Source organism: Echinops telfairi, unplaced genomic scaffold, assembly GCF_000313985.2.
Source record: "Echinops telfairi isolate 266 unplaced genomic scaffold, ASM31398v2 ScPeMD7_18;HRSCAF=68, whole genome shotgun sequence".
In the NCBI taxonomy this organism is placed as follows: Eukaryota; Metazoa; Chordata; class Mammalia; order Afrosoricida; family Tenrecidae; genus Echinops; species Echinops telfairi.
Genome location: NW_022103915.1, coordinates 24,266,954 through 24,294,317, shown reverse-complemented (window position 1 = coordinate 24,294,317; position 27,364 = coordinate 24,266,954). Strand labels below are relative to the sequence as shown.

Here is a 27,364-nt window from a genome sequence, read left to right as displayed (position 1 = left end):
TAACATTCTGTTTCTCAGTTTCCTAATCAAGGAAATAAAAAACTAAATCACAATTTATGTGAAGGATGTGAATAATAAATTTAAGGAAGGATGTGAGTAAAACATGTAAAGTTGTTGCAACAGTGAACAAACCCAAAGGGCTCAAAAAACTGTTTCCTAGGATTACTATTATTGCCAAAACAATCAGGCAACGATATATGTTTTCTTCTATATAAGACTAAATCCCTTATTTCCCTATTTTTGTTTATGCGCTCATCAATGCTAAAGGACTATTGTACCATGTTCTCTTTTAAGATATTTTTACCCCACACTTTATCATCCCTGACTTGAAGTGTTACCTTCCAATTGATAGCATGTTATGGTTTCATAGGAACATATTTTTTTCCTCTCAGCAAATAGGATGATGAGTTTCTTTGACTAAATTAAACATGCCAAAGGGTTCTTATCTATTCTTTGGCCTCCATTCTGCTCTGCCCTACCTACCTCAACCAATGGTCTCATGCCCACACTGATAGAAGGCTACACAGGAGGACGGTGAAGAATTCATAAAAGAGTTGAGAGCACTCTACAAACATCAGGTCTTTCAAGATAGCTTCAGTTCCCATCACAAATATTTTAAATATTTCTGCTTTTCAAGAAATTTGAATTTTTTAAAATCATAATTGACTCTTTAAGATTTATCCATTCATCTATTCAACAGATATTAACAGTGTTCCAGAAACTGTGTTCGGCACTGGGGATGTAAATAAAAGATTCAAATATGTAAATAAAACAGATTCAAATCCCAGCCCTCACAGTGCTTTCATTCTAATGAAAGGGGATAAAGAATAAATAATAGAGCATCTGTAGCATGTCATAAAAAAGAGCTATGGAGAAAGGAAAGAAAGCTCCTTCCTGAGACTCCTCTTATGAAATGACTCCCCTGCACGGTAGTGTCGCCAATATCATTAGACCTTAGAGACGCTTGCAAGATCTCAGGGAGGCATGTACTCGGGCAACTTGGATTTGGAAAAGAACGGTTAAGGTTGACACAGCCCGACAGCTGATCCACTGTAGTTACCATACTAATCAGGACTGTGGTTATAGCTCCTACGGCCTTGACAAGCCTTTGCCTTTTATATTTTAGGAGGTCATAAATGTTGAATGAGGGCAGGTTTCAGGTCCCCAACTTACTGCCACCTATGCCTTTTCTGAACTCCCAAAATAGCTACACGTTCTTTTTAAATGGCTTCAGTGCTCTGAAACAGGTGCTCCCAGGTGGCCGCTATAACTCATGTCAACCTGGCCAAACAGGCATGAATAAGGCTCTTTATTGTTAGTTTTATCTTCCCTCCAGTGCTTGGGAATACAGAATGAGCTCTAAAAGTTTATGCTTTATTAACTTCATGAGCCACCAGAAAAATGCCTTCAGTATCATCAGGTTAATTCAACACGGGTACCTTCAGTGTCCTAATATGATTCTCAGCCTCACACTTCTCTTTCTTAAAGTGCTTCATCAGCTCCTGGATATTCTGTTCGTGTTTCGTTTTCACAGTCTGCAATGAGGATGTGAGATCTTCCAGCTCCCGCTGGTGAACATCTCGCTCAAGCTTTAACTGCCTGATGATTGTAGCTGTTTCATCCTCCCTGGTTTTCTCGTGTGTCTTGAGGTCAGAAAGGTCCTTAAGCACCTCCTTCTTGGCTCTCTCTTCCTCGGCCAGTTTATTAGCGAGATCTGCGCGGATGGCACTCAAGTCCTTGATAGACTCTTGCAGCTCCAGAAGCTTAGCTTTATCGTCAGACTGGCTCTTCTTTAGCTCTGCATTCTCTTCCTCCAGGTGAGTTTTCTCCACTTTCATCAGACTTTGAGTCTTACTCTGCCTTTTCAATTCGTTTTCCAGCCGATGCACGGTGTCCAAGGAGTCTCGGACCTCCTGTTCCAGCTCTGCTTGAAGACACTTAGCATCACTGAGCTTCTTCTCTTTACAGTGCAGTTCCTCCTCCTGAAGGGCACGCTTGGTTAAGACATCATTCAACTCCTTGCGAAGATTCTCTATTTGTTGCAATGCTGCATAAAGCTGGGTTTTCAATTCATCCCTCTCTTTTAGAATCTATCAGGGTAAAAAGGGAAGAGAAAAAAGAAAGCTCTGTAAAATTTGCCACAGATTCTGCTATTTAGGAAAGAAAAAAAGAATTTATCAAATAATATTTCATACTTTATACATTTGGGGATGAATAATTTTCCTTAGGTTTGAAAATGAGAAAAAAGGTATTGCCCTGAAACCCACAGGCCCACTGCAACACACAAAAATCAGTGTTGTTTCATCACCAAAATGCATTTGATATTAATTCATGGTCTTCATTATTTAAAAGATAAAATTACAGGGAATCCAGGACACATAAACCCCTCAGGACCAATAATGAGCACAGTGATACCAGAAGGGGAAGGGGAAGGGGAAGGTGGGGGGAGAAAAGGGGAACCGATCACAATGATCTACATATAACCCCTTTCCAAGAGGACAGATAACAGAAAAGTGGGTAGAAGGGAGACAGCAGTCAGTAAAAGACATGAAAAAATAATAATAATTTATAAATTAGCAAGGGTTTAGGAACGGGGGAAATGAGCTGATACCAAGGGCTCTGGTAGAAAGAAAATATTTTGAAAATGATGATGGCAACAAATGTACAAATGGGCTTGACACAATGGATGGATGGATGGCTTGTGATAAGAGCTGTATGAGCCCCCAATAAAGTGATTTTTCTAAAAAAAGATAAAATTAGCCCAACAAGTCAAAAAATGACTACTACGTGTAAATATAATGTAACAGAAATTGAAACAATAGTGTTGCCTAGCATAAAAGCAATTTACACACTACTGGCACACTTTTAAAATGAAACTTCAAAGCAGAGAAGAACATAACAGAGAGAAGCCTGCAAATCCAATCCAAGAGAGGGTACAGAATCATCAGTCATTATGAATAAAAAATACCAGTACTGATGATAGGCACACACCAATGTGCAATGGGGAGTCTTAAAGGCCCCAGAAAAGTAAAGATGGGTGATTAATCAGAAATCAGAGGAGCCTGGGAAGGAACTGGAGGAACATTTCAAAGTATCATGCCTCCATCACTCTCTAGCTCTATGGAGGGTTAGCATTTATTCTGAGGGACAGAAGCCAAGAGCTAAGGCTTCTACTCATCACCTAATCCATGCAAATGAAGAAGGCAGGCCTCCTAGGAAGCTAAGACTGCTTACAGTGCTTGGTACCAAGGTCAATCTTACAAATGCCCATCATGGCCTGAAACAAGAGGGAGGTGGGTCACTGGTATAGGGGAGAGGGAAAAGAGTCTCCTTCCAGAATTAGAAATGAATAACTGTGTGCTTTACAATTCAATATGCACTTTAGTGTAAAATAATTTCTAACAAATACAATGCATCAGTCTCTCAGAATGAATACATGCAAGACTCTACTCAAATCACTCTCGGTTCTGATAGAGTGAAAGAAGACAAAGGTGCTACAGGAAGTAATATAATGATGTGATTTCACAGTGCGCTCTGAAGACAGAAAGTAGCTTGATTTGAATCTCAGCCCAGCCACTTTGTATTTCTATAGTCTTAAAGAAATCATCATTGCTGTGCCTCATTTTCTTCACCTATAAAACAGAGACAAGAATAATATCCCTTCAAAGTATTTTGATAAAGATTTGTGGGAAAGGAAAGACAAAAAAGAAAGGGTGAGATTTAGGTTCAAGGGGGAATGAGGTTTCAGGGAGGTATTAGTACAAGATAGGGATTGAAACTAAGAAAAGAGTTAACAACTGGGGAAGCATGTCCCTGGAGTGGAAGACGGGGAGCATGGATGGAGTTCACTTTGGCCACAAAAAAAGCTATTTTATACCTAAAGGAAGAAGAAAGTTGTGAAAACTAGCTAAAAAGACAGATGAACTTCCGAATCGATGTATTCTTTTGCTATTGCTGTGTATTACCACAAATATGGTGGCTTGAAACAGCATACATTTATTATCTCATATTTCCATTGGTCAAAATGCAGATGAAGTACCCTGCTTAAGGTCACACAGGGCTGAAATCAAGGTGCTGAGTTGGCCTGAGCTCTGAGCTTGAGGATTCCGTCAAGAATCCACTTCCCAGCTGACTCCGAGTTGGCAGTGTTCGTTGCATCCACGCGGAGGGCTTCCGTCCCCATTTTCCTGTTGGAAATTAGTGAGGGATTATTCTTAGTTTCTAGCGGCCACCTTTGGCTCATGGGACCTCTGTCTTTAAAGGCAGCAGCAACATGGTCTTTGAATCTCTCTGGTTTACTGTCCTCCTCCTGCTCTGAATTAAATATATATATATATATTTGTTAACAGATATATATATATATATATATATATATATATATATATATATATATATATATATATATATATATATATAGCTTTTTAACAGCTTGTGTGATTAGATTAGGTCCATCTTGATGATCTATCTTCAGGTCGACTGTGTTATGTCGCAATGGAATCGTGGGAGTGATCTTTGGTCATATGCACAGGTTCCAGGAATTAGGGCAGGGCATCGTCGAGGGCCCCTCTGCCTGACACGGCAGAGAGGAAACGTGACAGGACGCGAGTTTTACGGATCCCCAGTCATACAGATAATGTGGGAGGATCTCACCGCATGAGAAGGTGGCTTAAATATAGTGATTCATGTCTGGAACAGACACCATGCTCCCTAGCCACTGGTTAAGAAATTGTCAGGCAACCCTGAAGATTAAAAAATCATATTGTCATTGCAAAACTCTACCAGGTAAATGCCTGTAACCATAAAAAGATTTGAATATTTTCCTAAAACTGGCTTAAACACCAAGGATATTTCTTTTTCTCTCCTCACATAAAATCTGAAGATGGAGCAGTCCACAAAGATCCTTTCGAGCTTAAGCCTCTTGCTCCTCTACCACGCTCCGGACTTGGACTTCCCCTTCTCAGTGACCTAGGCATTATCACATCAATTCGTGGCAAAGGTAGGGCCTTAGGGATGGCGAGTCATTAACTATGTTGGTCAAGTGTGGAGTTTCCTTGGCAATATGCTTCTTGAACAGTCAGTTCCATTTGTTTCTGATTAGCTGCTTGGCTGGTAACTATGATTCTGTCTGGAAAGTGTCTTTGTGTTTGATAATATCACACTCTCACCTCCACCTCAGCAGCCTGGCCTATTCCAGGGACCCTTGCACGGGGATGACAGACTTGGCTACTAACCAAAGTAGGCAGTTGACTTGGAAAATCTATGAGGTCAGCTCTACCCTGGACAGTTTGTCATCGAGAGGGTCACTATGAATTGGAACCGACTTGACGGCACCTAACAATAATAACAACAATGATATACAAGAGATTTTCCCCTTCCTCTGGATAGTGTTTTCTGGCCTCCCTCCTTGGAATGATTGAAGTTGCCCTGCTACCCTCTTGCGCATGAAGTCATTTCTAGAGGAGACACGACTGAGAGAGTTTCTGAGGATTAGAGTAAGAGCCTTAACATGGCCAGGGGCACTGTGAGTCAGAGTTGAGTCAACTGCAATGGGCTTCACTTTTAATTTTCAATTACACGGCTTCTATCTGAGGATAATTCAGAACAATGGAATTGGGTTCCCTTTCTCTGGCCAAAAATGATGAACTACCCTGGACTTTACTTTCACTTCTGCTAACTGTCACACCTCCCTCTCTTGCTTGGATGAACATCCATTTGAAATAAATAATTTAGCATTTCCAGCCCCCAAATACTCCAAATTATGGGACAGAGACACAATTAGGATTGCAGATTGAAGGCCTCAGGTTCATCACACTAAATAATCCATCCTCTCTGTTTTTAGACAGTCCAGCTTCTACAATATTTTATCTTTCTCTGTGGGATTTTTCTGATGGCTCAACTAAGTGGACAACCTATTCTAACACCTTAAAGTTTTTCTACCAGTTACTTAACCACCAGATCCTGAAGTAGTAGAGAATCAATGTCCAAGGGAAAACTTTTGAGGGTTTGACTAGCTGCTTCCAAGTACACAGCAAGGATTGACAGCTATTCCATTTGAACCCTATAATTATCCCTGCCCCACGCCACTACCAGCATTTCTCTACTAAATCAATCCTACATTTTAGAGTGTTTACTTATAGCTCAGCTCCTCACTCCTAAAATTCAAATTGCACATCAAGTTGACTGTCTTCAACTCACACAGAAAAAATACTCTGAATGCAAACAGGCTGTCACCACCAGAACATCTACCAGCCCTGCAGGCAGCGCTGCTTCAGACACAGACAAAATATCCAGCGGAAAGAGAAAACCCCCCTGCCGGGGTTAGTTCGTCAGTGATATTGGATGCCACGGAGTCACGGTCCACAATCACTGTTATGTTTGATCCCATTAGTACAGTCACTGTGTCAACCCACCGCCTTCAAAGTATTCTGCTTTCTCGCTACCCTTCTACTTCACGAAGGATGATGTTCTTTTCCAGGGACTGGTCTCTCCTGATAACATGTCCAAAGCACGTGACACGAAGTCTTGCCATCTTCACTTCTATGGAGCATTCTCACAGTACTTCTTCATAGCAGATGTTTGTTCGCTTAGCAGTCCCTGGTACTTTCAATATGCTTTGCCAGCACGATATCATTTATAGAGTACGGAAAATGTTTATCAGGAACTTCCCATCAGACTTCAGACTTCATTGAATAGGATTGGACTGTATGCTTAGGAAGGACTAGTTTGTATTAATTCTCGATTGGGGCACGGTGGGTAGGTAGACAGCCAGGATCGCTACAGGAGTACATTGATGTGTCTACATGAGATGTGCTCACACTGACATTGATGGTCATGAGGGGTAAGTGGGGAAAGAGGGGAAGGGGAAGTAATGGGGGAGAGGACAAGTTACAACTCAGTGAAGTGGGGAGACAATATCTGACAAAATGGGGGTGGAAAAAATTAAAAGGGAGGTGTTAAAGGCACGCCAATGGATGGGCTGATAAACTATTAAAGTTATTGAATGCAAAAATGATTATCTGATATGCAAATGCCCATCTAAGCCAGAACAGACAAATCTGTCTTGGAAGAAACACAGCCAGAATGTTCCTTAGAAGGAAGGATGGCAAAACTTCACCATGCATGCTTTGGATATGTTCTCAGGAGAGACTCGTCCCTAGAAAGGATATCATACTTGTAAAGTATAGGGGCAGTGGAAAAGAGGAAGACCCTCATGGAGACAAACCGACACAGTCGTTACAACAATGGGCTCAACCTAACAATTGTGAGGCTGGCGCAGGGCCAGGTGGTGTCTCGGTCTGTTGTGCACTGGGTGGTTATGCATAAAAACCAGCTCGACGGCATCCACCGTCAACAACCACCTCCCACCCCACAGTAGGTTTAAAAGGGATAGAGGGGACAGAAAAGGCAGGTTTTGGCTGACTCTAGATTAAAGATCAGTAAAACACGTGAACTGGGAGTAAGAAATTGAAGATACTGGTGAGTATGTCTCTCAAAAAAGCTTTTATTTTTTTCACTACAGTATGGACAGGGGTGGGGAAAAAACTAAAACCAGAAAATGGCCAATCAACTGAAGGAATGCAGAAAAATCAAAAGCAGGTGCTCGTGGCTGTAAAAAGAAAAGGGAATCAAAGAACTGCAAAAATAAAAAAATATTAGCAGTTGGCATTTTGGAACAGAAGATCTGAACACAGAACAGTGACAGGACGACAAGCATTGACCACAGAAATTAGCTGTTGAAATGGAGCAATGTGAAGGTCACTGTGAAATAAGAAAGTGACTGAGGAATAAGGATCCGAAGTTCAATCGCTTGCTGACTTGAATAATGAAGTAAACAAGGATAGTGGCAAGAATTCCATACGATGACACATGCCAAGGGGGAGTCAGGTGCCAAAATCCTGGGAAAATTTGGAATCACACTGGAAGACCACAGAGCAGTAAGCTTAAGAATAGAATGTTATAACGAGGTAAGCCAGCTCCCCAGGAGCAGAGCTGGACGGTGAGATTATAGAAGGCAGCGCTGGAAGGATGGTACGAAACCAGGAGAGTAGGACTATCCAACATCGCCATGCTTATAGGACCACGAGCCAAACCCTCAAGAGTCTGACTGCAAAGAATTGTTTGTCTTTGGGGTTGCTTTTAATTAGGGAAAAAAGTAGGAAAGGGGAAACTAATTTTAATGGTATTTTCTGGCATAAATGGAAAAACGCAGACAGACAAACTGCTGGACTGTACTAATCCATCAGTATTCCAGCATTTTTTCAATTATTTATGATAGGAGTACATACACATTCAGTAAGTGTGCCTATTAGCACAGGGTCTTCTGACTTTTCAAACATTATTTTAAAAATCAGATTTTAAAGACAGCATATTTTACAAGTCACCTTAAGGATGAAGATGTGTCAGAACCAAGGCATAGTATTTTCTCTTTTTTTTTCATAAATCATTTTATTGGAAGTTGTACAACTCTTATCACAATCCATACATCCATTCGTTGTGTCAAGAACATCTGTACATCTGTTGCCATCATCTTTCTCAAAACATTTTCTTTCTACTTAAGCCCTTGGTATCAGCTCATTTTTCCCCCTCCTTCCCCGCCCCTTCCTCCCTCACAAACCCTTGATAATTTACAAGTTATTATTTTTTCATATCTTACACTGACCAATGTCTCCCTTCACCCACTTTTCTGCTGTCTGTCCCCCAGGGAGGGGGTTACATGTAGATCCTTGTAATCTGTTCCCCTTTTCTCCCCCCCCCCGCCCCCACCGTCCCCTCCTGATATTACACTCTCATTATTGGTCCTGAAGGGTTTATCTGTACTGGATTCCCTGTGTTTCCAGTTCTTTTCTGTACCAGTGTACATGCTCTGGTCTAGCCAGACTTGTAAGGTAGAATTGGGGTCATGATAGTGGAGGGAGGAAGCATTAATGAACTAGAGGAAAGTTGTATGTTTCATCAGTGCTGCGTTGCACCCTGACTGTCTCCTCCCCGTATAGCATTGTCAATCGCCTACTATGCGTGGCAAAGCTGGGCAATAAATGCGGGAGACTGCAGAAGAACAGATGCATTTGAATGGTGGTATTCACAAAGAATATTGAAGATACCATGGACTGCCAGAAGGAAACACACACCTATCTTGGAAGAACTACAGCCAGAAATGCTCCTTAGAAGCAAGGATGGCGAGGTTTCATATCAGCTACTTTTGAAGAGACCAGTCCCTGAAGAAGGACACGATGGTTGACAAAGCAGATGGTCAGCAAAAAGGGAAAACCTCGAATGAGGTGGACTGAGACAGTGGCTACACCAATGGGTTCAAACAAACCAGTGATGGATGGTGAGGATGGTGCAGGACCAGACAATGTCTTGTTCCGCTGCACACGGGGTCATCAAGAACTGAAACCAACTGAAAGGCATTTAAAACGACAACGACAACGCACATTACATGTAGCTCTTTTTCACTCAGCAGGCAAGTAATACGTGGAAGAAAAAGATGGCACTTTTAAGATTCTTGAAGTCAAATACTATCAAGCAAAAAGCTCAATACAAGGGAACGCCATTTTTCTGCCAATGCAGCAGGAGGAAGAAAGAGAAACTAGAAAGGTTTCTCATCACCCACGCTAAAAACGAATATGAAAGAAATTGGAAACACTCAGAAAAGTATACGCTGTGATCGGAGTCCAAATATTTCTCCAAATATTTTCCTTTGTTGCTTTCAAAGCACATATTAAAAACCAATGACTTCAAACCCCACACTAAAAGGGAAAGCAGTAAATGAAAATATCACAACTGGTGACTATATTTTTTATATCCAGTTTTAAAGTTTCCAATATGCACTCATCTCGATATCACAAGCCCCAAATGTAAAGCATTCAAGCCGCTGCCTTTCAAGGAAAAGATACAATCCAATATTCCTTAGGTTTGTGTTTTTACCTACAATGATAGGCTATTTGTTTGCTATTACAAATCTCTCAGTAATGGTATAGTTTTATAATATTACATATATCTAGTAATCTTGTCAAGATTCCAAAATGTGTAAGACAGAGGGAAAAAAGTATCAGAGCCCTTTTTAAGAGAATAAAAGCCCTGTGCCTTCTAATGCATTTTTAAGTGGCAAATCTTAAAACAGAAAATAAATTAGTTTGGATAAAAAATGAAAATAGGAAAGAACCAAATCATTTGAAAATACAGAGATTGCTTCATTTGAGTATGAAAAATGGCTCAACAAGATTACTTATTGAGCAATTAATTTATTCTACATACTAAAATGAGTAACATTTGTGAATCACTATCTTTGTTTTTAACATCTCCTTTGAAATATATCCTGAATTCACAATTTAAAAATAATTAGACCCGAAACCAAAACGGAATAGACTGCATACAGTTTTAAGGTGGTGTTATCAGTATTTTAAGGAAGAAATACGCCTTCAGGGTATACTGAGCACCAGTGGTGCAGTGATTATGAATTGGCTGACCACCACTAGGTCAGAGTGGTTAAAATCATCAGAGTCTGCGGGAGAAAGATGCGACTTTCTACCCATGTAAAGAGTCCCAGTCTCGGAAACCCACAAGGGAAGTTCTCCCCTGTCCTGCAGGGTTGCTGTGAGTCAGCATTGACTGGGTAGCATATTCAAGGAGCCCTGACGGCACAGAGGTTAAAGCACTCCCGCTCACAGGTTCAGCTGGTTAAAATGCACTTGTTCCTGGGGGAGATGTGACTGACCTGTTTCCACGAAGATTTACAGCTTTGGACATTTGTAGTTCTATTCTGTCTTACAGGGGTCGGTATGAGTCAAAAGCGATTCCACAGTAAAGGGTGTGAGCTTTCGATCCAAAGGTGTAATCATGAGATATTTTTTAAAATACATTTTTCCACCCCTAAATTACTTACAATGTATTTCCACCTCGTACATGTACTGGGCAATGAATTTGCAATGAAATGGTTCATACCCTTTCTTCCTTGATTAACCATTGCTCTAACTGAGACATGCTGCATTAATTTTAAAGGCTTTTAAAGGGGAAATTACAATGCCTGCTGTGATAATTGCCATACCACCCTAACCGTGGCAATCACTTTAAAACTCCTTCTTTGCTTATCATTAGCAATGCCAAGTGATAAAAATAATTTTATCAGGAGTGTTCTGGGAAGTGATTGTTTAACTATTATTAATATTCTGAAAAACTCAATCTAGAAAGCCCTCAGTACCATAGACTCGGATACTGTCTGATGACACGTAACCTTCTCAATTTCCTCTACTTAAGTAAAATCATCTCAGATGATTCTCAACTAATCAATCAATCTCCCAAACACTCTTCTAGTTCCCTTACAGTTAGGGTTCATCTAACTAGCTGACAGACTAAGATGATAACAGAATAGCCATGGTAAAGCAATCTCCCAAGAACAAACTGGTTCAGGTTCAAGTCTAGGAGCTTTGGAACACCTTTGCCTCGGGGCAACCAGGCTCCAGTCTGTGTCAGAGGGGTTAAATTAAAAAGCACCCCACGGTGAGGGCCACGTGATCACTTCCTTCATCTTCTCTGTCCAAGAAACTCTCAGGGAAGATGGATAGCATCTTCTCTGTGACATCTCCACTGAAATAAGTGTCTGTCACTCCAAGTGCTGACAATTGATTTTATAAACATAATTGCCTTGCATTTTGTTTTCTTTAGGGAGAACAAAGTCAACTCGTCCACATGATTCCTCTCCTGCAATGTTCAGAGTTCTTGACAAGTGACAAATGACAAAGTATCAATGATGTACCAAGACTGAACAAGGATAAAATCCATCATGGTTTTTCTGCTTATTGTCTTATAAACATCTGGGTTTAATGCAAGCCAATGATATTGCAGAGAATCAGCATAGCAGCATAAAATCCACTTGAGAAACTGATTATACAAAAGATAATGTGGAATGCATATACAGCTAAGCAAAAGGCTTGCAGATGCTGCCAGAAGGGCACAGTACCAGAGTCGCGAAGAGCACCGTGATCCAATAACACTGCTCAGTCACTGAGCTTGTCGATCTCACTCACTTTAGCGAAGCTACTGCCGGAAAATAAACTAGTCCTAACAACTACCTTTTCAAAGGTTTCTTTCTAACCAACACCTAGGTTAAATTGTACAAATGGAAGACACTTCAAAACACATGCAATTAGGGATGTTAAATGGTTACGTTCACAATTGCTAGTCAAAAGGGTGATGGGTCAAATCCACCCAGGACTGCCTAGAAAGACAGGTCTGGGGATTTGCTTCTGAAAGACCACAGCCTGGGAACCTGATGGAGCAATTCTATTTTACATATCTGGGGTTGCCAGGAGTCAGAACCAACTCTCCAGCAATGACCTTCTAGAAAAAAAAGGAGATGAAGGAAGATTTGGTGGTTTCTTTTGTCTATTTGAGTATCAAAAAATAATTTCAATTCTGAAAAGCCATGAAACGCTTGGCTTATTTCAAAACTTAAAGAGAAAAACAAACCTTTTTGTTTTCTGAATCTAACTAGCTAAGATCAAAAGACTCTACCCAAGGACGGATTATTAATAGATTATATACATAAATTGGCACTCAAGGATAGATGAATGAATGGTTGGTCACAGCAAAAACCACTCGTTGTAGGAATTTTGCTTTTATACCTGATTATTCTTGTCTGTCAACTCGCCAAGCATCTCACACTGCTTCTCCAACTCTCGCTCTAATTTCTTATGCTTCAGCTTCCACTGCTTAATGGATTCCTGAGCTTTCCGTTTGAGATCTTCTCTCCTCCTCTCGGCCTCCTCTCTCAGGGCCTCTGACTGCTGGAACTCGCTGAGGTAGCGCTCGGCCTGCCTGGTCGCGTCCTCCGCGTGGTGCGTCAGCTCGGTGATCTGGAGGTCGGCGCGCTGACGTTCGGCCTCACACGTCTGAAAGTGATTCTGGATCTCCTTAAGTCGGTCCAACATCCGCAGTTGCTGTTTTTCCCTGTTCTCCAATTCCAGTGTTAAGTTCTAGGAATACAACAGGCGAAGAGTAAGAACATATTCTTATCAAACATGGAACATATAACATGTGTTAGACCGAAGTCTGCGGCCACGGGAATGAGAATCATCTGTAGTAAATTTCATTAGCAAGTAACATACGAAACATGGCCCTTATTCTGAGTAGTTGGGAATCATTTTTTTAATAGAAATATTAGCTTTCTTTAAATGAGCCCTGGAGGTATAGTGGTGAGTTATGGATTGGGTTGCTAACTGCAAGGTCAGCAGTTCAGTTTAAAACTGGTATTTTTCTGTGTAAGTAAAGACTTACAGCCTTAGAAATGCAAATGGAAATTCTACTCTGTTCTAGAGGGTCATTATGAGTGAGACTGCACTTTATGCCAGTGAATTTGTGCAGAGGTAGTGAATTAATTATTGCGGCTCTTCTAGCCAAAGTCTCCATCTCCTACCAAACGACCTTTTCTGGTAAGAAGCTGAGGGAAGAAACTGAGAGGGTTCACCGGGGGGTTACTGTGAACAGGATTTCTTGGAATGCCATCCTGCTGGCATGTGTGAAGCAGTCGAGGGGCTTGCACTACTAGTAAGAACCCGGAGTGGAGCATGTTCTCTGGACCCTGAGATCCCTGTGCGGTGAACCTCCTGGATCCAGAAGACAGCTGTGACCTTGGGAGGGCAGTAGCAGAACCGCATCCAGAGCATGACACCGTGATGGACTTCCCAGGACATGGAGCAAGTAACGCTGGGTGCTTTGTGCTAAGAGGCTGGCTCGTGGGGTAGGGTACCTCTCGGCACTTAATGGGGGAGCTGAGCTTGCTGACCCAAGGCGGTGAGCTGAGTGCATTCAAGCTGAGGCTTCCTGGAGTGGGGTTCCTCTGGGGAGTTAACTCAGGGAATTGGGTGTGCTGACCCCGGGAGCTTGAGCTGAATGCCAAGTTGAGGTTTAGAGGCATTTGTTGGCAGCTATGAAGGAACTTTGTACCATGTGCTGAAGAATAACTGAATCTTGAGCATGTCTCACCTGCATTATAACCCATTATCTTCCTAATAAATCCTTGAATCATGAATTTTTCTGTGAGTGCTGTATGGCCATTGCAATGCACATTAGGGTCTAAATGAACACGTAGATTGTATTGTTTGAGACGATTCAGTTTGGTTTGATTTTGGGTTTACCTTATCAAAAAAGGGCAAATAACTATGTTTGCAATTGGTTGTCACTAAAACAGAAGTCATTGCTGATGGAAAAAAAATGGTTATGTATTATTTTGGCGAGACCTTATTATTTTGTCCAACTAAAGACATGCCAATATTTTAAAATTTGTCACATTATTGGAAACTATTGCTAACAAAAACATTTAACATTTCACTTCCTAAAATATGTAAAAATTTAGTTAGATTAAGATGAAAATCTGTAAAACAATGAGTATTGAGGACTAGTGCTTTAGTATAGCAGTATAGTCACTACTACATTTGGAATCTGTCCACTGCCATTGTGTCTATTTTGATACATAGTGATCCGATGAGGCAGGGTAGAACTGTTCCTTAAGGGTCTGAAACTGCAAATCGTTATAGGAGCAAATCGCTTCATCGTTCACCCATAGTGGGTCTGAGCTGCTAACCTTGCATTTCAATGCTTAACCCATTACAAAACTCAAATTCTTTGTCATCAAGTCAATTATTACTCACAGTGATCCTATAGGGCAGGGTACAACTGCCCTTATGAGTTTCTGAGACTGTAACTTTTTTTTTTTAATCATTTTATTGGGGACTCGTACAACTCTTATCACAATCCATACATCCATCCATTGTGTTAAGCACATTTGTACATATGTTGCCATCATCATTCTCAAAAAATTTGCTTTCTACTTGAGCCCTTGGTATCAGCTCATGTTTCCCCTCCCTCCCCACTCCCCCTCCACCATGAACCCTTGATAATTTATAAATTATTATTCTTTTGTCATATCTTATACCATCCAATGTCTCCCTTCACCCACTTCTCTGCTCTCCATCCCCCAGGAAGGAGGTTATATATAGATCCTTGTAATCTGTTCCCCCTTTTCCCCTCTCCTTTCCACCACCCTCCTGGTATTGCCACTCTCACCACTGGTCCTCAGGGGTTCATCTGTCCTGGAGTCTCTGTGTTTCCAGTACCTATCTGTGCAGTGTACAATGATGAAATATACAATTTTCCTCTAGCTCTTGAATGCTTCCTCCCCCCCACTATCATGATCCCAATTCTACCTTACAAATCCGGCTGGACCGGAGGATGTACACTGAGACTGTAACTCTTTACTGGAGTAGAAAGCCTAGTCTTTCTCCCTCAGAGCAGTTGGTGGTTTCTAACTGCTGACCTTGCAGTTGGCAGCCCAACTCAGAACCGCTACACCGCCAGGGCTCCCTGCCGAACCCAGTAGACAACTTTTATATTTGGGAATTCATTCAAAAAGCTCCCTATCAAGACTTTTCCTGAGTGGGTTTCCAAAAGTTTTTTAAAAAGTGGAATTAAAAGCTAATAGGGAAAATGATCATGGAATTTTCCCATAACTGTATGAAGTCCCCTTGTAGTTGAGGGTTTTTTTTCCCAGCTACAACAGCACAAGTTGGTCCATACATGAATCAACATAGTATAGATTTTGAAATGAACTTAGTTTGAATTTATTTGTATTATTTTCCTAAATATGAAAAAAGTCTTCACTCTTGAAAATCAATAACACATTTAGAAATCATATGAAATTATGACCAATATACATTCTAACTTGCGAAGAAGGAGCAAAGTTCTGTTTTAAGTTCAAAAATGGAAGGACATTGCTTTTATAGAAAATTATATATAAATAAATGAATGTTCTCAGCATTAACTTTAAACTATCTTTGTAAAGCATTGCAAAGTAGTGACAAAAATTCAGAAATTAAGGCCTTTCAGTGTGTCCCAGAAACTGGCCCTCGGAATCTGAGGTTCCAAACACCTGGGGTGACAAAAGTGAGGTGAAAAGGACATGTGTTCAAGTGTGAATAGACATTGTGAGCTTAAAAAAAAATAGCATCTACATTGAACTAAGGCAATGACAAATGAAGATGCTGGAAACATTGAGCAAGTTGCCTTGGCTCTGGAAGCAGAATTTTGAGTTCCAGATTCCATTAGCCCTGAGCTGTGACTCAAGTGAAGGTAAATTTAATTTTCCTCCATAACTAATGTCATGGTTTGCTATTATGGCAAAAAAAATGATCATAATGCTCTAAAAACAGTTTCATTTTTGGAGCAATAAGTTTGTATTTATGCAATTTGCTAAATTCAATGCAGCCTAGAGGGGCTGAGTCACTCCTTTATCCACCCAAACAAAACAGTAAACGGAGAACTGTGCACTTGTTTGTGTGGAAAATTCTAAAATGAGATCAGAGAAATCCTAGTGACTGCGGTTTACCCTTTTGCCCTTATTATAAAAGTTGCACCACGATGCTAAAAATCAGCTTGATTAACAACAGGTATCCAAGTAACTTATACATCAAGCCAGAGTTGGGGCGGAGCTATTGGATATTTCTCTTTTCCTTCAACAAAGACTTGGAGAGGGTGACTACATCTCCTCTGCGTCTGGCACTGGGGTACAGACGCAGATAGTCTTGACTCCAGGGCCAAGGCTTTCCACCCTTTGGGAAACGTCCATATTCTCAGATATCCTTAACTCAGTGCCTCTTCCATCACCTGTGAGGTTTTATCCAGGCTGCTGTGCTTGAAACAAGAACTCCCTGCTGGCTGCAGCTCCCAATCGGACCGATTCGCTCATTCCCTACTTTTTGTTATGCCTGCTCTTCATCACTCATCATGACAGTCTTCTGGCTGACTTTCAAATCCTGGGCTCTCTAAGCTAGTCTCGGAATCCATTCACTCGGGATTCACAGCTCCAGCTTCTTTTTCAAACGGCGCATCCACTAAACTCGAAAGTCAAACCACCAGCTCTGGTTAAATTCAAACATTTGCATTTGCTGCACCAGGCTGTCACTAGGTTCTGTCTGGGAAGTCACACAGGAGCATTAGGTGATGTCATTGTACATTGAGCACTAGCTCCCTGGTGCCAAGAAATTCTGTCAGCCGCTCTGCTGCTCACGTAATGGTGATCCCAAAATGTCCAATCTATGACCCTGGCACCCTTTCCCTCACTCTGAGCAGGTACTATAGTACTTCTTTGAGAAACAAAATTGAGATTATGAGGCAAGACATCCCAAAGTTTTGCCTCCCCTTAATCATCCTGAAACTTGCCGAGGCCAACTCTTATGTCCTTTCCTCTAACTTCCGAGGAGAAGGGATCTTTCTTCCTTGGACAAATAAGCCCAGTTTTGCTATTGCCTTCAATAAGCATCCGGGAATTGTCTACACCAACCATTCTGTCTGTTCCTTGAACATCTCTTTCCTTTGTGGATCCATTCTACTTCTCCATCATAAAAAAATTAATTATTTAAAAAGCAAGCAACAAAACAAAGCCTTCCCCGATCCTACATTATTTCTAATCAGCACCTGCCTTTGTCTTCCTTTTAAGTGAAGCTCCTGAAAAGAGTATCACACACTCACTGCCCCTCAATCTTATTTCTAATCCACTTCCCAGTTCACTTGATCTGGTTTCTATTCCTAACATACAACTGAGCCTTGCTTACCATGCCTCCCTACAACCCTCAGAGGTCTCTTCTGTGGCCAAGTGTGCTAACTCACAGCCGTCAAAGTGATTCCTACTCATAGAGACCAGGACGAGGTAGAACGTCTGAGACTAACACTACAGGAGTACAAAGTTCATGGAGCAGCTGGTGGTTTTCAACTGCTGACCTTGGCGATTAGCAGCCCAAATTGTAACCCAGTACACCAACAGGGCTAAGTGCAGTGAACTCTTTTGAAAGAATTCGCCATCTAGTTTTCTTATAACCTGTGACACTATTAATTACCCCTTCTCATTGCTAAAGGTCTCCTTCACTTTCCTGATACCACGCCTCTCTAGTCCTTCTTCCTCTTGTCCCCTCATTGGATCTCATCTGCCAGTTATCTCTATGATATAGATAATTCTCTACCATTCAGCATCTTCTCATTATATAATAGATGTTGTAGGTGAGAATGTACATAGCTCAAGAGATGTGAGTTATAACTCAGACCGATCTACCAAATGGCAGACCTTCAAATATCAAATTGCATAATGACTTATTACACTTGACAATTCCATTCCCAAACCTCCAACTCACTGCTCTAGAGTAGATCCAAACTCATAGCAACCCTGTGAGGCACAGTAGAATGATTCCTGTGGATTTCCAAAGTTGTAAATTATTAAACAGAAGCAGCAAGTCTCAACTTTCTCCTGCAGAATGGTTTGTGGGTTCAAACTACTGACCTTGCAGTCAGCAGCCCAACACAGAATCCAGTCCACCATCAGGGCTCCGTGAAAATCCCATCAAACCAAAAACACAAATTCATTGCCATCAAATGGATTCCAACTCATAAAAACTCTATAGGAAAAGGTAGAACTACCCCTTTGGGTTTCTAAGACTGTAACACTCTGTGGGAGTAGAGAGCCTCATCTTTCTCCTGCAAAGCAGCTGCCAGTTTCAAATTTCTGGCCTTGCAGTTAGCAGCCCAACACCTCACCATATTTCCTTTGGAAATCCAAGAAAAATAAACTTATCTGATGACCAAACTGTAACAAGAAGATACTTCAATTAAAATGGTAGTAAAGGTTCTCTCAGCTGAGGGATTACCAAAATGGGGGTGAAATTGTGCACTTAAATAGTAATAAGTTCAAAAATAACCACTGAAGGGCAAGAGGAAATGAGAGATAAGTGCTTACGCTGAAAAACAGAAATAAGGTTCCAGTTAGATAGTCTCAAGTTTATAAGAGACTCAAGAGTGTCCCAAATTTCTTAGGTCTCTCTACCGAGTCTTACAAACACACAAGCAACAGAAGTAGAGCATTATTTAACCTTCTGCAATTACAGTGGAACAAAAATAAGTGAAGGCTACATTATGTCCATTCAGACAACATCCAATTGCATATGCTTGTGAGCCATTGTTGTCACTGTTAGGTGTCATCAAATCAGTTCCTACTCAGAGCAGCCCATGTATAACAGAACGAAACACTGACTGCCAGGTCCTGCGTGAGCCCAGTGTGGCAGCCACTCATGTCAGTCCATCTTGTTGAGGGTCCATTTTGACTCAAAGGACCCATTAGGACACAGCAGAACTGCCCTTTGGATTTCTGAGACTCTAAATCTTAATGGGAGCAGATAGCCTCATCTTTCTCTTAGGACCAGTTAGTGGGTTCAAATGCTGACCTTAGGATTAGCATCCCAGAGATATAACTCTGTTAGAACCAGGATATAATAGAGTTCAGAAATCCTGATCCAAAAATAAAAAGTAGTGAACCAAAAAGATTCCTGGATGTACTGTGTATGTTCCATGTCTCTTGTATACAGTAAGCGAGCGCCCAGGCATATATTGGTACAGCACCCTCGGGGAAGTGAATTGACATACAGCTGCAACGTTGGGTCAATCATAACAACTGTGAGGATGGCACAAGACTGGATAGTCTTGTACACCAAGACACAGTGAGTCAGAACCAACTTACCAGAACCTAACAATAAGAACAACATATACAACTTGTAACACAAGTCTTAACAGTCATAAGACACACCTACGATGGAACTTCAAAAGTTCATGGGAAAAAAGGTTATATTTTAGCTCCATTTATCCACAATTTTTTGAAGCCTGATGTATGCACAATGCTGTACTGTTCTGTGCTTTCTACCTAAAAAGTTTACCACATAACAGTGCATGTGTCAATCATAGCCATCCCCGTTCCATCTTAGGTATCGCATGTGTCTTGAGTGCTGTTAGTGCATCATCTGTTTACCTTCCTTTCAAAAATATTACTGTGAAGTACTTCATGGCTTCCAAACACAACAAAACGATAGAACAACAACCAGCAAAGTATCAATTTGAAAGTGAAACAAAAGGTTATTTAATATGAAGACAAAAAATAGGTGTATGCTATCGCTTGTGACTTAGGCAAGGTTGCATTAGATAATCGTGATGATCCTCAAAAACAAAGAAAAAATTCTCCAAGCTACTAAAAGGATCTAATAAGCTTAACAAGAATTTGAGAGGAACCTATATTAAATAGGGGGGAAATGGTTATTTATCTGGATTGAGGACCAAACCCAAAAGCCAATCCATCCCAGCACATTGATGATTACTGCTCAGCCAAAAAGCTTGAGATGCTTAAAGAAAAGGCAAGCTCAGACTACAATACGATGTCTATACAATACCCAAACCATATAACATCCTAATCATAAAACATCGGGGAAGTTAAGCAAAGGATGACTGTACAATCTCAGAATGTAAGTGTGTAAACTCTTTGGTTCTCACATCAAAGAATGATATAACATCATATTAACATGATACATGATACACACAGTAATTGTTTTAAAAGAACATCTGAAAATGTGTCATTTATAGGATATGAGAGTATAAATGAACAGAAGACGGTATGGATTTTATTGTACATAACTGTGGTCCCCAATACTGACAGGGAGTATAAACTGGATTAATATCACAACACTGACTATCCTGAGTTTGGAAACTGTAGTTACTGCTTTGCTGCTGCCAGTCGGCACGGTTGTTGCTATGCACAGAACAGAGAACTCGGCAGCCACTAGGTAGGGAAAAGCCCTGGCAATGCTCTCCCCAAAAGATTGCAGCCTAAGAAACTGTCCGGAACCTTTCTATTCTGTAATATGCAATTCTCACAAATCTGCAATGTACTTCAGGTAAAATCCAGCAGAATCGCTTTTCCTCTTCTTTCCTCCGCAGATCCTCTTCAGTCATTATGCCAATATTTTCTTTAAATATGCTTTCCTCAAATAACTGATCACAAAAACATCTACTCCTCATTTATTGGCGTGGCTCCAAATACCATGTCATTTTGCAAAATTCAGAATTGTGTGGAATTTGAGGATTGTTTTTTTGTTTGGTTTTCAGAAGGTCCTTTTTGAAAATATAATCAGAAAAATATCACAACAGCTAATATTTACAAATGTGCTCAATTGTCATTTTGACGATTCCAAACCAAACCCAAACACCAAACCTATGGCCATCATGTCGATTGTGACTCATATTGAGCCTCTACTAAGAGTTCCCCAAATTGTAATTCTTGGTAGAAGCACGAAGCCTCATCCCCTCCCACCACCACCCCTCCCACGAACCCCCACTTACTTCCAAGGGGCTATCTAGTAGGTTTGAATCGCTAACCCTGAGATGGACAGCCCAGCGCTTAATGTGACAAGTCTACTGACAGATTATGCTTCTCTAGCAATGGAGGCTCGGGGGAGACAGAACTGGAGAAAGCCATATTGTGTTGACTGGAGGTCTCAGGAATTCACCACAGCACTTTCCATCTTTGCAGAGCCAGCACTTCCCTTGTGGATCACCTCCAGGGTACCACTCCCACCCCAGGAAGGCCTACATGCCACATCCAGAACCAGCCCAGAACTAATCTCATAAGTAGGCATTCTAAGGATACTTGTATCAGACCTGATATGTGAGCTGTTTACTGTTCAGCTAGTAAACTGGCCAAAGAATATACAGACTGAAAAAATTAAAAAGAAAGAAAGAAAGAAACATGGCAGTTCTGATTGTGGGTCACGTCACTCAGGCTGTGATTCTCTGTGGTTTGGTAGTTGTGCACTGATGTAACTTGGCAGCTATGTGTGTGAGTCTGGGTACTTTAGAGAAACAAATCCACAGAAACTCATGTATAAGAGAGAGCTTTATATAAAGGGTAAATGCACATCAAGAAAACATCCCAACCCAGTGCTGCTCAAGCCCACAAGTCCAACATTAACCCATTAACCCATAAACATTAACCCATATGTCCAACAGCGATCCACAAAGTCCTCCTCCATCTCACAAAACAGAGGCAATGATGCCGACTGCAGGAGGAAAGCCGAGTCAGTGAATGTGCAAGCATCTCAGCGCTGGCAGGAGTCTCCACATAGGTGCTCCAGCACCCAGGGCTGCATCGGGGTAGGTCCATGTGGCTTCTCCTCAGGGATGTCTTGCAGGAAGTGAGCCTTGCCAGCTGAAGCAGGGAACTGGCTAAGGCAGCTGGCACCCTGGTGCGACCATCACAAAGCAAGAGACCTGAGAACTAGAAAGGCGAGGCTCACTGAGCCATTTATCCCTCTGCCCTTCAATTAACCGCACATGTGTTTATTGGCCAGGTTGGCACAATAAACTAACTACCTCACTATGTAATGATGAAATCATTATGAGTTGGCCTGATATGATCAGTTATATTAGCAGTTATATGGTGATTTTCCTTGGGGGTATCCAACATATATGAAGGGACTACAAAAAGTTACATGGAAAATTTCCATATTCTTTTAATTCCATTTTTCATAAACTTTTTGAAGCCCCTTCATAAACTGGCCATTTGGCATGGCTAGCTAGCGTAGGCTCAGGTGCACACCCTCAGACATCCAGTCTGTGGGATTGTTGAGGACTGGCATACTGTAAAGCAGCAGCCTGCCATCCTACCTAGAAATGTTGGATTCATTGACCTCCATAGCCGCTAAAGCACCAGCCTGACATCTAACCTGTTGATCTTTGATTCATCAATCACTGCAACTACTTAAGTCAGGAGACGCCTCCAACTTGAAGCCTGACGCACAGACTTGGGGTTGACCCGAGTGAGCCATGTCCTTGAGATACATGCATATCTTCATGTCTTAGGCTAGGTTCTCTAATGAAGCAAAATGAGTGAAATACAGGTGTCTGTGTATGTATATGTAATTCTCATATCTCGGTATATATACTCATATACAAGGTTACGTCAAAAGTATTACTACAAATTCATAGAAACTTTTATTCAATGAAAAGACAAAATGTGAAGCTATTTCTCTCAATATAACCTCCACCTGAGTCTATATACTTCTAAAAATAATATATTCTATCTCTCTAACCACTTCCCTGAATAAACTCTGCACACTTCCATTTACTTTTGGTCTCACCAACAAATTAACATTGAATTCCTCTTATGAGATTTCTGAGTTTGATACACTAACAGTAATCTGCAGGGGCAGTATCATGGCAATAAGGTAAATGACTAAGGTCTACCTGAGCCAAGCCATGGTCTTTTCCATCCCCTAATGTGCCTGTGAAAATTGAACGCTGAATAAGGAAGACCAACGAAACGTGCCCCTTAGAGGCAAGGATGGAGAGACTCCACTTTACATTTTTTTGGACATGTTGTCAAGAGGGAGAAGTCCCTGGAGAAGGACATCATGTCTTGGTAAAGTTAAGGGGCAGCTGAAAAGAGGAAGGCCTTCCATGAGATGGATTGACACAGTGGCTGCAACAATGGGCTCAAGCACAGAACAGCTGTCAGGATGGAGCAAGACTGGGCAGTGTTAGCTCCGTTGTACAGGAGGTCACTATAAGTTGAAACGGACTCGGTGACACCTAACAATAACAACAGTGTGAGTGAGGTAAGGTTTCCCAACAAAATTCTCCTGGGACATCCCATGCTTCCCTTTACGAATGAAAACGAGCATTGTTCTGATGGGGGTAAAATTCCTGAGGGCAACTTTCCTAGCTTTTATCTCTTCGGTGCAGTTTTCCATTTTCTTAACTCTTCCTCCTAATAACCCTATGTGAGCAGAGACCGTGTTGACGCAAATCGATCGGGATCAGCCATTCAGAATCCCGAAAGAGCAGTGGCCAAAACCTCCTGAGCAGACGTCTCCATGTTGAATGTAAGTGGCCTGGCATATCCTCCGTTTTCATTGGCTCTTGCTTTTTGTATAATGTGATCCCAAGACTCAGTTCTCATTATGGCTTGTCCCATAACAACAGCATGGTGTAGGTAGATAGCAAGAATGTCAATGTGTTGGCCGATGTAACTAAAATTCTCTAATATCATTTCCCCTATACTCAGACTAGAGAGCCAACTGACACCAAAGATTAGGCGCTCCAGTGAACAATGTAAAACTATAAATCAAAAATTGAAAATCAGTTCCAATGAAGCCAGGGTCTCCTCTAAAGAGCACATATTTTAAAACAACATTTTCCCAATGGCATTTATGTATTTCTTATGGGACCCTAAGAAGCAGCTCTGGAACCTGTCAGGAAACACTGACCTGCTAACCATACTGTCAGCAGTTGAAACCTAACTGCTATTCTAAGGGAGAAAGATAAAGCAATCTGCTCCCATAAAGACGTACAGCCTCAGAAAGCCTGTATAAAGTTGCTACGGGTTGAAATTGACTGGATGGTAGTGGGTTTGGTGTTGGGTTGTATGGAAACATTCAAAATAAATTAGATTTCATGGCGTCTAAGAGACAATGATGTATGTGGGCGGGCCTGCCTGGAGACAGATAGAGAAGCTGAGTCTCAGTTCCTAAGACTATCTGAAATATGTGTTTTCTGATGGTCTTAGGCGACCCACAAAGGGGTCACAACCTACAAGTTGAGAAGCGCTGTTCTAAAACCAAAGAACTTCATTGATAAAATAGACTCCCTAGCAATCTTTCAGAAGAATGAGGATCTACTTGTGATCATTCAGGAAAGACGAATAGTTAGCAACAACACAGGACACTCAACAAAGAGTAGTTTGTGTTACTGGCAAAGTTAGATTATGTGAGACTCAGAAAGTTAATCCAATACTCATGGTTCAGAGATGAAAGAAATTGAGGCAAAAGAAGATAAAGTAATTAACTAGAACAGAGGTGTGTAGATCCTGATATTGATTAAACTTACATTTATGACTAAGTTAGACACTAGATAAAAAAACTTTCTACTAAATAAATAATGCACTTTATTCTTTCTAGAGCTAGAAAGAAATCCTGAGCAGTCTTTGAGATATAGATGTTTCTAGAAATTTTTGAATCTGAGAGAGATAAATCATCAAATAAATGAAAGTTAAAATGAAACCAATTATGGTTGATTTATCTCCTCTGGATGCAAGATATTGAACTTGAGAACAAGTAAAATACCAACTCACTGCCATTGCAATTCATTCCAACCCTACATAGGTTTCCCATAAATCTTTATGGGAGCAAACAACCTCATTTTCTTCCCACAGAGAAACTGGTGGGTTTGAACCGCCCACCTTGTGTTAGTATTCCAACACGTACCTGAGAACACAACCAGTGCTCCTTGAGCTAAATACCGCGTGAGAAATAGATTAGGGGGAATTAACCAGGAGAGAAACGAAAAGAACAGAAAAGACCAAACATGTCCGAAGAGACTCTGAAGCTTGCTGTTGAATGTCGAGTAGCTAAAGTGAATGGGAGGAGTGAAGAAGTAAAAAGACTAAAAAGAGGATTTCAAAAGGCAGCTCGCGAAGACAAAATAAAGCACTAATATTAAATGTGCAAAGACCTGGAATTTGAAAACCAAACGAAAAAACACACTCACGCTGAAAGAACTGAAGGAAAAAATGTGAGCCTCGAGTTGCAATATTGAATCATTCTAGGGACAAAATATTCAATGATACAAGAAGCATCAATAAAAGTTGGAAAGAATACACCGGGGTCACTGTACCAAAAAGAATTGGTCAACCTTCAACCATTTCAGGAAGAAGCACATAATCAAGAAAGGATGGTGTTGAAGGAAGAACAAGCTGCACAGAAGATACTGGAGAAAACCCAGGCTCCAAAAATAGATCAAATACCTTATGAGATGTTCCAGCAAATAGATGCAACCCTGTAAGTGCTCACTAGCTTGGCCAAGAGATGTAGGAGGCAAGTATCTGGCCCACTAACTGGAAGAGATCCGCATGTGTGCTTATTCCAAAGAAAAGTGATCCAACAAAATTCAGAAAATATCAAAGAACATAATACCAGTCAAGAGTAAAATTTTAGTGATAAAAATTAAAAAATAATCGCTGTAGCTCATTAATAGGAAACTGCCAGAAATCTACACAAAATTCAGAAGAGAGTGTAACATTTCTGATCTCTGCAGAAATTGAGAGAATGGTGAGACTCAGGAAAAAGGGTCAGACTTTGTCATTTATACCAAAAAGATCATTACCTGTGTTTGATAGACTGTGCTAATAAATTGAACTGTGTATATAATGCAAATTATAGATAACACTGCAAGATTGGGAATTATAGTAGCCAGTTGTCCAAAAGAACAAGCAAGTAATCCATGGTTTAAAATCAATAAAAGTGTGAGTACAGGTTGTATACTTACACCATCCTTATTCAATCTGTAAGCTGATTAAATAACCCAAGAAGTTGGACTATCCAAAGAAAAACGTAGCATACGAAAGGCTTATTAACAATCTGCAATATTTGATAACATAATTTTGCTTGCTAAAAGTGAGGAATTGAAGCACTTGCTGATAATAACCAAAGACTGCAGCCTTCAGAAGGGATCACAGCTCAATGCAAAGAAAGCAAATTTCATACAAGTAGACCAATAGACAACATTAAGGAATTCATCTTTCACTGATCCACAATCAATGCTCAGGGAAGTAGCAGGCACGAAATAAAAGGATACATTGGACAAATCTACTGCACAAGACTTCTGTAAAGTGCTGAAAAGCAAAGAAGTCCCTCGGAGGACTAGAGTGTGTTTGATCAAAGCATGGTCTTTTCAATCACCTTATACGCATGTAAAAGCTGGACAAGGAATAAGAAAGACTGCAAAAGAATTGATACATTTGAATTCTGGTACTAGGAACGCATATTGAAAGTACCATGGACTGCCAAAAAAAAAAAAATCAGTCGAGGAAGAAGTCAGAGGATCCGTAGAAAGGGATGATGAGACTGTTAACCTGAAGTGACCAGTGTACATGACATCCTTCTCCACGGATCTGACACATGACATCCATGACGCATGACAGCCTTCTCCGCGGATTTGTCACTCCTCCCTTCCAAAGTCGGATGAAGTCTCACCATCCTTACTTCTAATTATATTAGGGCTGACTTCTTCCAACACAGGTTTGTTCATTCTCCTGGAAGCCCATGATATACCCGATATTCTTCATCAATGCCAAAATTCAAGGTATCAAGTCTTCTGCTGGCTTCCTTATCGATTTCCTAGATTTCCCATGCTTAAGAGGCAATGAAAAATACCATGACTTAGAAAAAAGAAAAAGAAAAATACCATGACTTGATTCAGATGGATTTTATTCCTCAAGGTAACATTTTGTTCTTGAATATCATAAAGATGTCTTTCTCAGATTTGCTGGTACAATACATATTGTATATACTCATGTATAAGCCGAGTTTTTCAGCACATTTTTAATGAAGTTTTTGACATAAAATTGGGTACTTTGGCTGATATTTGGGTCGGCTTATACTTGAGTATATATGGTAGTTTAATTTCTTGTTAATAAGTTAGTAAAATATTGGATCAAGTAAAAGGAAAT

General features: G+C 40.8%; 1 protein-coding gene across 1 annotated transcript in view; it reads right to left on the bottom strand.

Annotated features, from left to right (window-relative positions):
- CEP128 (centrosomal protein 128) overlaps positions 1 to 27,364 on the bottom strand; it is a 446,899-nt gene that overhangs the window by 301,406 nt on the left and 118,129 nt on the right. The window contains exons 12-13 of the mRNA XM_030884984.2: positions 12,624 to 12,974; positions 1,440 to 2,090 (exon numbers count right to left, since the gene is read on the bottom strand). Coding sequence (XP_030740844.1) covers positions 1,440 to 2,090; positions 12,624 to 12,974 — 1,002 coding nt within the window. The remainder of the gene's footprint in view (positions 1 to 1,439; positions 2,091 to 12,623; positions 12,975 to 27,364) is intronic.